The sequence below is a fragment of the Sphaerodactylus townsendi genome, linkage group LG12 (assembly GCF_021028975.2).
Source record: "Sphaerodactylus townsendi isolate TG3544 linkage group LG12, MPM_Stown_v2.3, whole genome shotgun sequence".
NCBI lineage: Eukaryota > Metazoa > Chordata > Lepidosauria > Squamata > Sphaerodactylidae > Sphaerodactylus > Sphaerodactylus townsendi.
This window is the reverse complement of record NC_059436.1, coordinates 23733351-23746020: the sequence shown is the minus strand read 5'-3', so window position 1 is coordinate 23746020 and position 12670 is coordinate 23733351. Positions and strand designations below refer to the sequence as shown.

Sequence of the window (12670 nt, the reverse complement as noted above, 5' to 3'; positions counted from 1 at the left end):
AGTGCTCTCCCATATTGTTTTAAAATACTTTCCCTACCTCTTTGGACTGTGCATCAAAGCAGTCAAAATTGCTTTTCCAAATCACCTGTTACTTTAAGCAGCTGTGCATGAATCGGTCAGAGAGAGTGGTGGTTTTAGCTCTCCCTCTCTCTGACACACACACACACGCGTGCGCACACACACACACACACACAACGACACAAATCCTATTGCCCAGCGGTGGCTTTTATCCGTAGAAACCTTCCTAGTGGACATGCTGTATTAATTGTTTTCTCCTGGCGGCTCTAAGAAAACACCCCAGAGCCTGCATGTTCCCCCCTCCCCCCCCCCCCCCCCCGCTTGTCATCTCCAGGCCATATCCCCCCCTCCCATTACCACCCCAAAAAAGAAGGTTTGGAAGATGAGAAAGCAACCCTATTGAAAGCACCGTCAGAAGGCTGTGCTTAAACCTCGGCTGCTGTTAAGACTTTAATTCCCCAAGCTTGACCTGTCTTGCCCCCTCTCTCTATATCTATCATTGTGCCGCAAGCTTTTTATATTTTAATTTGCTTTTGAATGTCCTACAAAATTAATGGTGTACTTTCCTCCCTCTTTGGGCCATTGTGTGGCGTACAGTACCGGCAGGGCCCCCTCGGTGCTCTCTGATAGCGCCGTTACCGTGGAAATGAATTGGCCGCCGCGCTCGCCCATTCCATATTCTCCCTTTTTAATTGTTGACAGTAAAAAGCATTTAAATGCTGCTTAATTTGTAATCATCTTCTGGAGGGAAAGAGGGGGAAAAACACAGAAAATGTCTGCAAAATGCAAAAGTCCGCCTCTCAGACTTAGTGTATGTTTCTTCTTTTAACCCCTCCACTGCCCCCCCCCAGTTCAGTATCAGTGGCTGTTTGTTGATCTGGGGCAATTTTCTCTCGCTTCCTCCCACCCTGACATTCAGATATTTAAGTGCATCTTAAAACGATGCCAACATGTTTTGTGTTTCCAAGGGGGGTTTCTTTCAACTCATGTTGCTGGGGAAGTTCAAAGAAAAAAATGTATGGGGGGGGGGCATATTTAAGACCAGGAGTATATAAAAGGCATAATGAAAGTCAGAACATTAACATTTGGACTGCAGCAGAATGAGATTATCAAACAGTGAAGACAAACTGCAGTTCCCCCTACATTCTGGAAATTCTATTCCATGAATTTTGGAGAGAACAGCTGGTCAAAATTTGCACCATGTCCACAGAGCTATTTTCCAAGAGGATGAATTAAACAACTGTAAAAGTATAAGTCTATTCTCGTTCAATCCCCGCCCCCCCCCCCCCAATTTGTTCCCATCTTTGGCCTTTCAGCGTTGCAAGGAGATTCTGAGCATACTTAAGTGAAATCCAATACATTTCAGATTACCAAATCTAAATTTGGCAGAGCTGACAATTTGTTACTTGGACAGCTGTTTTAAAAGATGTGTCTTTTTTTTGTGCCAGTAGCAACTCCCCCCCCCCCAAAAAAAAACCCCACAATATTTCTGGTGTTCCAGTACAACAAACTTTTTTAAAAAAACCCAGACTCAAGTGCATTAGAATTGCATAAATGAGGTAAGAATTCCCTCAGCCTCAGTGTGCGACAGGAATTCTCAAACATAATAAAAAATTCTGTTTTCAGATTTGGGGATACTTTAAGAAATAATAATTCAGGCACAGTTCATATCGTCCTCTGTTCCTTGGGTCATCCTTGCTGTGTTGACAAAGAGGTTCCGTGGCTCAGTGGTACAGCATCTGCTGGGCATACAGGTCTCTAGTTCAGTTTCTCACATCTCCGGTTAAAAGGACCAGGGAAGCAGTGATGGGAAACACATTTGCCTGAGAGCTACTGCCAGGCTGAGTATACAATACTCACCTTGAATTGTTGAAGGCTTTAACAGCTAGAATCACTGGGATGTTGTGGGTTTTCCAGGTTGTATGGCCGTGTTCCAGTAGTATTTTCTCCTGACGTTTCGAAACGTCAGGAGAAAATACTACTGGAACATGGCCACGGCCATACAAGAAGAAGAAAGAGGAAAGCTGGATTTATATCCCCCCTTTCTCTCCTATTGGAGACTCAAAGGGGGTTACAAACTCCTTTCCCTTCCCAAACAAACAGCAAACACCCTGTGATGTAGATGGGGCTGAGAGAGCTCAGAAGAACTGTGACTAGCCCAAGGCCACTCAGCTGCTGTGTGTTGGAGTGTACAGGCTAATCTGAATTCCCCAGATAAACCTCCAAAGCTCAGGCAGCAGAGCGGGGAATCAAGTCTGGTTCCTCCAGATTAGAGTACACCTGCTCTTAACCACTACGCCACTGCTGCTCCCGGAAAACCCACAACATTCTAATACTCACCTTGATTAGGCAAAGGATCTGATTCTTCATCAATCATCTTCATGACCCTGAGATCCTCCCCCCCCCCCCAATCCAATATGGGTAGGATATGGTAAGCTGATATGGGTTTTTCAAACAGTGTGGCCGTGGTCTGGTGGAGAAACACATCTTACTGAGTCAAGCCTCTGAATATGCCAGTCATGAATACAGGCAAAACATTAGGAGCAAAAACTACCAGCCTGCAGGGACCCAGCTCGGAAAAGCCACAACAGCAAGTTGATTCTGAAAGCCTTCAACAATATATATTGGGGAGGCTCTTCCGAATGTCGGGTGTGCATCTTGAAACGTCTTGTCTAGCTTACACAGAGCTTTGCTTCTCTTTTAAAAACTCTTCAGGCTGGTACAGGGATGAGACTTGCCTCTCTGCCACGTGGCAAGTCTACCGCTGGCCTTGAAGGATGCTGCCGTGAAGGGCATCGTGCCAGCAGTTGGCAAGATGGAGAGAGTCTAGACAAACAGTCTTGGCAGCCGCCGTAAATTGGGTCAAGCCCCCGGGTCACCTCCACATTGCTTTGGCTTACAAAAAAAGCTTTTTATTTCTTGGAGCGATGCCAGCCACCCCCTTCAGTCTCTCGCTCTCTGCTGAACATCTGCCAAAGTTGGGCAAGGGTAGTCAGGAAAAGCTGTTCCCAAATGATGTTGCCTTTTGTCCTTTTCACACGGCTCAGTCTTTTGGAAAGTCCACCTCTTCGGGCTCTCAGGCTTTCTCCCATTGCATAAGGCCTAGAAACTGTAACAGTCTCTTCTGGCAAAATGAAGCAGGTGTCCCCCCCAACAATAGGACATCTGCAAAAGTTCTCAGGATTTCGGAGCTGCTTTTCCAAACACCAGTCTCTGCTTCCAACCAAAATTGGGTCTTCAACGAGGCCTCATCTGCCAGTCTTAGAGAGTGGGAAGGTATAATCTGGAACAGGCATTCCTGCAGGTGCCCTGGGTCCAAACTGCTAAGGGCTTTTAAAGTGAAAGCCACATTTTAAATTGTGTCTGGAAGAAAATAGGTAGGCAATGAAGTCCACAGAGCATAGATACGGCATGGTCCCTGCAATTTGGGCTTGATGGTGGATGAACTGTGGCCTGTTGCAGTGAGTAAAGTTCCTAGATAGTCTTCAAGGGCAGTCCCATTTAAAATGCATTCTGGTAGTCTAATGTAGAGGTCAACAAAACATGAGTGATTGTCAGAGGCAGAGTGCTCATGGGGACATGTGGGGTCACATGTCCCGGGGCACATGCCAGCTGGTCATGTGGGGGGTGGAAATCGCCTTCCACACCCCTCCCCTCAGCCTCCCCCCGCCCCACGCCTTTGGTGATTGTGGTTGTGTGCAGTACATGTTGGTCCAAGAGTTCATCATCAGCTTCAAGCAAAAAAGCCCTCGAATATTTCTTTGATTGGATGAAGCATTGTGGAACTTAACCATTACAAGAAGTGGTTTTTGTCTCCCCATGGGCCTTCTTTTTGTTCCTGGGTAAGTCTTTTTCACCTCTGGGGCACCCTTCAGATCAAGCCATGTTGGTTTGCCCTGTAGCACCTGGGCTGCTTTTAGAAGGGGAACTTTGTGCAGGCAATTCGTGCTTGAATGCTATTACTACAGCCCAGAATATGTCTGGCTCTGTGAATAGGGTTGCCAACCTCCAGGTAGGGCCTGGACATCTCCTGGAATTACAACAGAGATCAGTTCCTCTGGAGAAAATGGCTGCTTTGGAGGGCGGGAATATACAGCATCCCATCCTTGCTCAATGCCCTCTGTCCCCCCCCCACCCCCCCTCCCCAGGCTCCATTCTAAAATCTCCAGGAATTTTCCAACCCAGAGTTAGCAAATCTGTCTGGGAATCAGGTGGCCCCCGACAGCCAATCCGGCACCATTTCCCGCTATGAAAGCTCCAGTCTCCTCCAGTTGAGCCACCACTGCAGGGCAGCCACAGGAAGCAGCTAATCGAGGACTGGGGTCCATCTTGGCAGCAGACCTCCATGTGACGACGTCCTCGGAGATGATGCGCTTCTTGGTTTACTCTTCCCAGCCTCATATGAACAAAATTCTCCTTAAAGGAGTTTGTTGTTTCCGATGGGTATTTGGGGTCGGGAGTTTTGTGCTTTTATATATGGCAACTGGTCATCAGCCCTTCCGGCCACTACTCAGAGTCCAGGCCATTTTTGTTCAGTTGGGGGGGCCAATTAGTTTCACAAATGAGGACCCCGCGGTGCCACCGTAGATTTGTTCCAGGCCTGCGCGCTGCGCTGGCGGCTTTGTCCTGCTTTCCACTCCTGCTGGCGACCTTTATTCTCGGCCTCAGCGGGGGCGACTTACGGGCGACTTTTCTGGGCAGGCGTCCTGCTGGCCCAGGGCCTCCGTGCCCCAGCTGGCCGAGGGGCTGAGGGCTCAGACCCCCTGACCTTTGCCCCCCCATCCTGCTGTCATTTTGAAAGTTACAGACCAGAGGGCTGCATACTTCGTGGGATTTACTCCTTTTGTGGGTGCGGACACTTTTGTTCCGGGGCCGGGGAGGAGTTTTGGGAGCAACACTGTGCTTCATCACTGGTTGTGCGGGGTGGGGCTCTCCCCCCTCCTGACTGCCAAGCCAAGGGAAGGGGGAGTTTAGCTTGGCATTAGTAGCCTCTCTTAATGTGTGCTTTGAATTCTCTGCCTCTTTCTGCCCCAAGTGCTGGCTTTGGCTGCTGTTCAGGTCTAGGGTCCAGCAGAGGGAATATCATGTGGCTTCCCCCCCCCCCCCCCGCCTTCTTGGATATTTGGGTCTCTGGAGAGCTAGCATTATGAGCTCTTCCATTTCACCTGGAGGTTGAGCTGGGGAGGAAGAGCCAAAATCATTTGGGAACCCCATTCTGTTGTGGTCTTAACATTCTGCGCACAGTCCAAAACTCCTTGCAAACTTTGCTTTCTCCACGCTCCTCCCTGCATCCCTTGAAGTGACTGATGAAATTAGTTACTCAATTCATGTTACTTTTACGGGCCATGTACTAATAAATCCTTCTTGCGGGAGGGGGAAGGGAGGAGAGAAAATGCAGCTTAATGAGCAAGCAAGCTGACAAATGTGTTTACTGTAGGTGGAGGTGTTGTCTAATGAAATGCACGGGTGTCTGCTCCTCCCGCCCCGGCTTTCCTGAAGCCTGTGATGGGGTATCAATTGAAAGGAGGAAAAGCAGCAGGAGCCAAGTTGCTCTTACCCCCCACCCCCACCCCACCCCCGGCCTCCCCAACCCAGCAAGGAACACTTTGAGATTATCTTTGCCTTTAAAGAAAGCACATCGTCTGTTCGTCTCATTCCTTCAGAATCCAAGGAGGCAACTTTGGACAGAGAAAAAGAAAGGGTTTTCTGGGTTTCACAGAACTAGTTTAAGTCTCACAGGTCTCCTCTGCAGATAAAAATCTTGCATGTTTTTTTCTGACTTTGCACAGGGTTTCCAATTCTGTGTTCTGAAATTCCTGGAGATTTGTGGGAGGAGGGGGGAAGGGGAGAGGTGTAGCCTGAGGAAGGTGGGTTTTGGAGACGGACCACATCAGGATATAATGCTATAGAGTCCACCCTCCAAAGCAGCCATTTTCTCCAGGGTAACTGATCTCTCTGTCACCTGGAGATCAGTTATAATTCCAGGGGATCTCCACACCTCACCTGGAGATCAGCAATCCTACATCTCCCTTCTTTCCAGACCAACAGTGGCAGCTGATACAGCTCTCTCTGTGTGCCTAATGTGAGGCCTTTTTCGGTTCCCAGAGCCCAAATGGCACATATAATGTGATCTGCTGTGTGTCTCTTTGAGAAAAGCGGGCTGTAAAGGAAGTTAATGACACCAGCAACGTGTGCACAGCGGAGCCTGCGTATCAACACAAGTAGCCAGGCTCCGGTCCAAAGCGATCCACTTGGAAGGGGTGTTGCAGGGGCGCCCAAAGAGGCAAGGATGAGAGAACGCCAGCCGCGAATCAGGGAGATAAAGCGAATGTCGGAAGCAGGGGCTGTGCTGTACGCTCTGCTGTCAACTCGACTTCTTTTGCATCCTCTTAAGATGCAGACAGAAACCCATCTCCCACGGAGCTGGCGTGCTGCAGGGCTTTATATCGGAGAGCAGGCAGGCACATTCTTGAATGAAAAAGGAGATTTGAGCAAATGCACCCGACGAGACGACGGTGGCGGCCCGGGCGCAGGGAAGTCGTTTGCATTAATGAAATCTCTTCCTCACAACAGAAGGATAGGGAGGGGTCTTGGAGCCTCCGTGTTCGTGGTTTAGGCTTAATGCATATGTTGGGGTGGAGTAAGGGGGTCACCATATTCAAAAAGGGAAAGGGTTTATTGAGGGCTTCTTAAAGTCAACAAACTCCAAGTGCGGCCTGAAGTTTTCCTGACAACTAAATTCCAAATTGCTGAGTTAACACCCTGGAGAAAATGGCATCTTTGAAGGATGGGCCCTATGGCATTATTATGCTTTGTTGAGGTCCCTCCGCTTCCCAAGGCTCCACCCCCAAGTAGCCAGGAGCCAGGGTTTCTTCTGGGCCAGAAGCAGGACAAGACCAAGCGCATAACTAGGGTGGGGCAAGCCAGGGCTTGTGCCTTGGGTGCTGCTTGAGAGAGGGTGCCAGGCAATCCAGACCCCACCCCACAAACCCTGCCCCCATTGTTGAACTGTACCCTCGCCTCCCATGAGGAGTTTGGGATGCATTTTAAGGCTGGGTATTGTTTTATACCCTGGCACTCAGAATGTTACCTATACACTAGATCCATGGTGGCGAACCTTTGGCACTCCAGATGTTATGGACTACAATTCCCATCAGCCCCTTCCAGCATCGCCAATTGGCCATGCTGGAAGGGGCTGATGGGAATTGTGGTCCATAACATCTGGAGTGCCAAAGGTTCGCCACCACTGCACTAGATCATCACGCAGCCAACGGTCAAGCAGAACCAGATAAGCCTCTACCACTCAGGTGGAGGAGTGGGGAATCAAACCTGGTTCTCCAGATTAGAATCCACCTGCTCTTAACCGCTACACCACACTGGCTTTCACTAGGCGGAGGACCTTGAATCCTTCCTTGCATTTCACTCTGCCTTTAAGAGGAAGGAAACACAGCCTCACTGGGTGATTTCCCACTGGCGATTAATCCTGGGATAGTCACCTAAAATATCCAGGTTTCCTCGCAATCTCCCCACTGCCGAATCGCAGAACACAGATCAGTCCTGTTTCTGGCGCTCTCCCCCCCCCCCTCCCTTATCACGGGACCTGCTTGTATATGCACCTTTTTGAAAAAACAATGGGAGCTAATAGGAGATGGGGGCTACACATTTGAGGGTCCATAACTTTGGCCCCCATGAACCAAACTTTACCAAACCTGGGTGGTATCATCAGGAGGGTCTCCTAAAGAAATTTTGGTGCTGCTAGCTAAACAATTGCACCTCTGACAGCAGGCATTCCTTCTCGCGCCAGGGGCAGGCCTAGACGTCTTCACTAGAAACATGCTGCAGTGAGGATGTTGGAACCTGGATGAAAAGGTGCTGATTCTTTTGAAACTTGGTTGTATCTAGGGCTCATTCCGCACATGCAGAATAATGCACTTTCAAACTGCTTTCAGTGCTCTTTGAAGCTGTGCGGAATGGCAAAATCCACTTGCAAACAGTTGTGAAAGTGGTTTGAAAATGCATTATTTTGCGTGTGCGGAAGGGGCCCACTCTTGGCCTGTGTGAGAGCCAATGTAGGGTAGTGGTTAAGGGCAGCAGACTCTTATCCGGTGAACTGGATTTGTTTCCCTGCTTCTCTACATGAAGCCTGCTGGGTGACCTTGGATCAGTCACAGTTCTCTCCCAACTCTCTCAGCTCCCCCTGCCCCACAAGGCACCTGTTGTGGGGAGAGGAAGGGACTGTGATTGTAAGCTGCTTTGAGAAAAGTAGGGTATAAGAACCAATGTTGCTTCTCCTGCTCAAACACACTCACGCCTGTAACACTCCTTGGGGCTTATCAACTTCGTAGTGATCTGCAGCTTCTCCCCACCACTGTTAACATTCCTGTTTAGCAATTTGTTACTCAAAAAAGCCGGTGTATATTTAGAGGATCATCTCTTTGATTAAGTCAGTGTTTGCAGTGCAGGGTAATAACAGCCTTCCTCCGGGAAGGTATGGCACCTGCAACGTTCTCCAGCTGTGTGCTTTTCGCCTGCTGCACTCCCCTGGTTCCTTTTAAAGATCTCATTTGTAGGCAGGCGAGCACAGGTGTAAACAGGAAGGGGGTTTTGTAACTTCCACAAGTGCATGAATCTGCCTCTTCCCCGGCACAGAGAGGAGAGCGGTCTCTGGCTTCATTCTAGTGGTGTGTTTGCATGTCTGTCTGCTATTAATGCACCGTTAACATTTTACATATGCATCTAAAAGGCTGTTTTAAATGTTTCAGAGCCTTGATGTTTAGAGCCACCTCGGGGACCCTGTTTGGGTGGAAAGGTGGCATTAAAATGTTTTAAATAAACCAGTTCTCGGCTCTCCAGCAAGAAGCTGCGAGTGGGAAGAACCGATTATATGTGGCAAACAGTTTCTCCTCTGCTCTGATCAAGCTGATCTGCACCAGACCTTTGCAATCTGAGTCACTTTTCTGCAACACCCTTCTGACAAGGATATAGGGCTGCCAACCCCCAGGTGGGACCTGGAGGTCTCCTGAAATGACAGCCGATCTCCAGATGACCCCAGAAATTGGTTCCCCTGGAGAAATGGCTGCTCTGTGACATCATACTGCTTCTGAGCTCCCTCCCTCCCTCCCGTACCCAAATCTCATCTACCCCAGGGCTCCACCCCTAAAACTCCAACCCAGTTTGGCAACCCTAACTCGAATCTATGTTGCCATTAGAAAATGAGCATATGTGCCACCAGAATCACATCGGAATTATTTCTAATCTTACTTGAAACCTCTGACTACTCTCAAAATCCTCCTTGCGCATGAAACCGCCCATTTTTCCTCGAAATTCAGTGGCCACCCAGCTTCAGCTGACTCTTTCTGTCCATCGGGAGCAGAGGCCACAAAACCAGTTGTGGCTTGGCCATTTGCATGCCTTCCCCTGGCCGAAGGCATGATGTTCTTTCCCCAGTTGTGAGAGGATGCATCCAGTCCCTGCTTGCTCTGCCAATGTGTCAGCTGTCAGAGGTCCTGTTTGCCTGCAGGACTTCCAAAGCAGCCATTTTTTCCTGCTGGAAACTGATCTCTGCAATCTGAGAATCAGTGATAATTCCAGAAGATCTCCAGGTCATACCTGGAGACTGGCAACCCTACATCCAATGCTCCAAGCTTCTTAGGACTCGTATAAGCAAAACAGCATTGCTTCCCCTGGAGCAATGTGAAACTGTGAACTGCAGCAGTCCATTGATCTCTATGGCTGTGAGAACCTCTCAGGAAGTTCTCCAAAAGCAGAGGCATACCGGGGGGAAATGGCGCCCGGGGCAGCACCTGCTCCATGTTGGCCCCATGACTGTAGGAGCAGCCCGCTGGGCACCCCCCACATGACCCCCCCATGTTCCCCTGGCAGATACGCCACTGTCCAAAAGTCTGTGTTTCAGGACAGTGTGTTTGAACTGTGATTTTATTGTACGACTCAAGACTTCTGGCTGAAGGAAAGTTTCAGGAGAGAGGCAAAGTTGAAGGTGGTTTTGGAGAAGAGCTTTGGGGTCTGTGGTTGCCATGACCTCAGGCATCTTCCACCTCCATTCCCTCTTTTTAAAAAAGCGACCCCTTGCGAGGCTGCTTCTGAAAGTTCCACATTGCCAGCTCGCCGTTATAATATAAAATGCTTTGCTGTTATTGCTGGCCGTCAGATAAAATTGGAGACCTTTTTCTGCTTGCTCTCTGCAACCTGCAACGTGGCAGTTTTTAGAGCGATGGTTAATATTTTTAATTTCATCCCTTCAAAATTACCTCTCGCAGATGGATATTGCAAAAAAATACATTAGGAAAAACATTCTCTTCCCAATTTCAACTGATGAAATGTCAGAGCTGCTGCAGACGCATCCAAACGCTCCTTCCCTCCCCCCTTTTTAATCTGCCTTTTTATTTTATTATTTTATTTTAATTTGATCCCTAACTAGTTTAATCAGGTTTCATTAGAGAAGATGTTTTTTGCTAATATGCTCTTTGATAACAGCTTTTGATGTAACTGTCTCAAAGTCGCTGCATGAATGAATGGCGCGCGGAAAAGTGTCCTTCCGATTGTGAGGCCACCTTGCCCCAGGCAAACCTGAGCAGCAGGCTTTGCAAAAATCCTGATTCTGTGATCCAGATAAATGTATTTTATTTGGACTTTTTTGTTTTTACTTCTGATGGATGCTGGGAGGGCCACAGCAGCACTGTGGTGTGTGCAATATTCTCTAGGAGAGCAAAAAATGCCTCCCCCCCACACACAAATATCTTTGCTTTGTTTCTTTCCTTTATCTTTGTTTTGATCTAAGCAACTTTCTTGTCTTCTGAACTGCAAAAATGTGCCTCGGAATGCCACCATGATGTGGTGGTTAAAGAGTCAAACTAGGATCTGGGAAACCCAGGTTCGAACATTGTTGTGGTGTTAAGGATAAAATGGGGGAGAGGAAACCCATGTAAGCCACTTTGGATTCCCGTTTGGGGGGTGGTGGGGAAGGTGAGATATAAATGTAGTAAAATAAATAAAATAAACATTTGCCTCAGGGTGTGTGGACGAAGCATGACAAACTCTCCAAAGTCAGGGAGGGTTACTGACTGAGGTTGGCTATGGGTGTAACCTGTGTGTCCGTAAGTGCCATCAAGTCATTTCCAACTTAACGGTGATCCTATGAATCGATGTCCTCCAAATCATCCTCTTGTTAACAGCATCAGGTCTTGCCAATGGAGGGCCACCGTGGCTTCCTTTTTTTAGTCCGTCCATCTCATGTTGGGTTTTCTTTTTTTCCTGCTGTCTTCAATCTTTCCTGGCATTATTGTCTTTTCCAGTAACTCTTGTCTTCTCATAAGGTAGCCAAAGTATGACAGCCTCCATTTACTCAGTTTAGCTTCTAGGGAGAGCTCGGATTTGATTTGGTCTAGAACAGGAATAGGGAACCTGCGGCTCAAGAGCCACATGCGGCTCTTCTGCCCTTGCACTGCGGCTCCACGAGCCGAGCCGCTGGCCCCATCCTGGCCTGCCCTGCAGGCAGAAGGGCGGGCGCACCAACTGCCCGCAGCCGGCTGGGCCACGCCGCGGGCTTCCCCTCTTGCCTGCCCCGTTGGAGCGGGGCAGGCGCTTTCCCGGCGGCTGGCAAGGCCGAACCGCTGGCCCCATCCTTGCCCGCCCTGCAGGTAGCAGGGTGGACGCATCCATGCACTTCTCAGAGTGAGCGGAGTAAAAGGCAAAAACCCCCAATATATACAGTGTTATCTTTATTTTAAATGTCAAAAATTATTTGTGGCTCCAAGTGTTTTCTTTTCCCATGGAAAACGGGTCCAAATGGCTCTTTGAGTGTTAAAGGTTCCCTACCCCTGGTCTAGAACCCACTGATTTGTTTTTTAGGGGGTGGTCCATGGTATCACACAAAGCAGGGCAAGGTTTCCAAGTATGCTGGCACAAATCTCTATGCATTTGCAGGGGAATCCTGGCAGCTAGACTGGAGCAGAGGCTCATGGCAGAGTGAGAAGTGTGTTGAAACGGTGATCCAAGTTATTGACAAGCTCTTCCTTTTCTCCTTGTCCTCTTTCCAGGCTCTGACATGGCTGTCTTCTGCCTCCTCTGCGGGAAGCGGTTCCAGACTCAAACTGCTCTGCAGCAACACATGGAAGTCCATGCAGGCGTGCGCAGCTACATCTGCAGCGAGTGTAACCGCACCTTCCCCAGCCACACGGCACTCAAGAGGCACCTGCGTTCCCACACAGGTAAGTTGCGACCAAGAAACAGAGGGGGCCCACTCAAAGAGGATTCTGTCATCACCATTCTGTGCCCCACAGAGGGTAGGGCTGCTGGCATTCTGGGGGGATTCTGCAATTCCCCTCTTTGAAAAGATGCCACACGTATGTTCTTCAAAGAAATTGGCACAAACTAAAAAGGGGAACAAACATAACCCTACAACACTAGAATTAAGTACCTAAAACATCAAGAAATTGTTTAAGGGACGACTAAATATAAAACTGCTAAATATTAAAAAAAATATCCAGGTCTTCCACAGAAAATCTTATAATGTCTCAGTCATAGGACATGCTTTTGGTTTGGAGCGAACGAATAAGGTGAAGTGCATGGAACTGCACATCCCATATGCTTTCCAGATCTGGAAAAGAATATCCTGTGACTGAGGCATTATAAG

The 12670-nt window shown here is 48.6% G+C and overlaps 1 protein-coding gene across 5 annotated transcripts in view; it reads left to right on the top strand.

The window, feature by feature from the left end:
• ZBTB16 (zinc finger and BTB domain containing 16) overlaps positions 1-12670 on the top strand; it is a 160126-nt gene that overhangs the window by 134283 nt on the left and 13173 nt on the right. For all 5 annotated transcript variants that reach the window (XM_048512309.1, XM_048512313.1, XM_048512312.1 and 2 more), the window contains exon 5: positions 12075-12245. In XM_048512309.1, coding sequence (XP_048368266.1) covers positions 12075-12245 — 171 coding nt within the window. The remainder of the gene's footprint in view (positions 1-12074; positions 12246-12670) is intronic.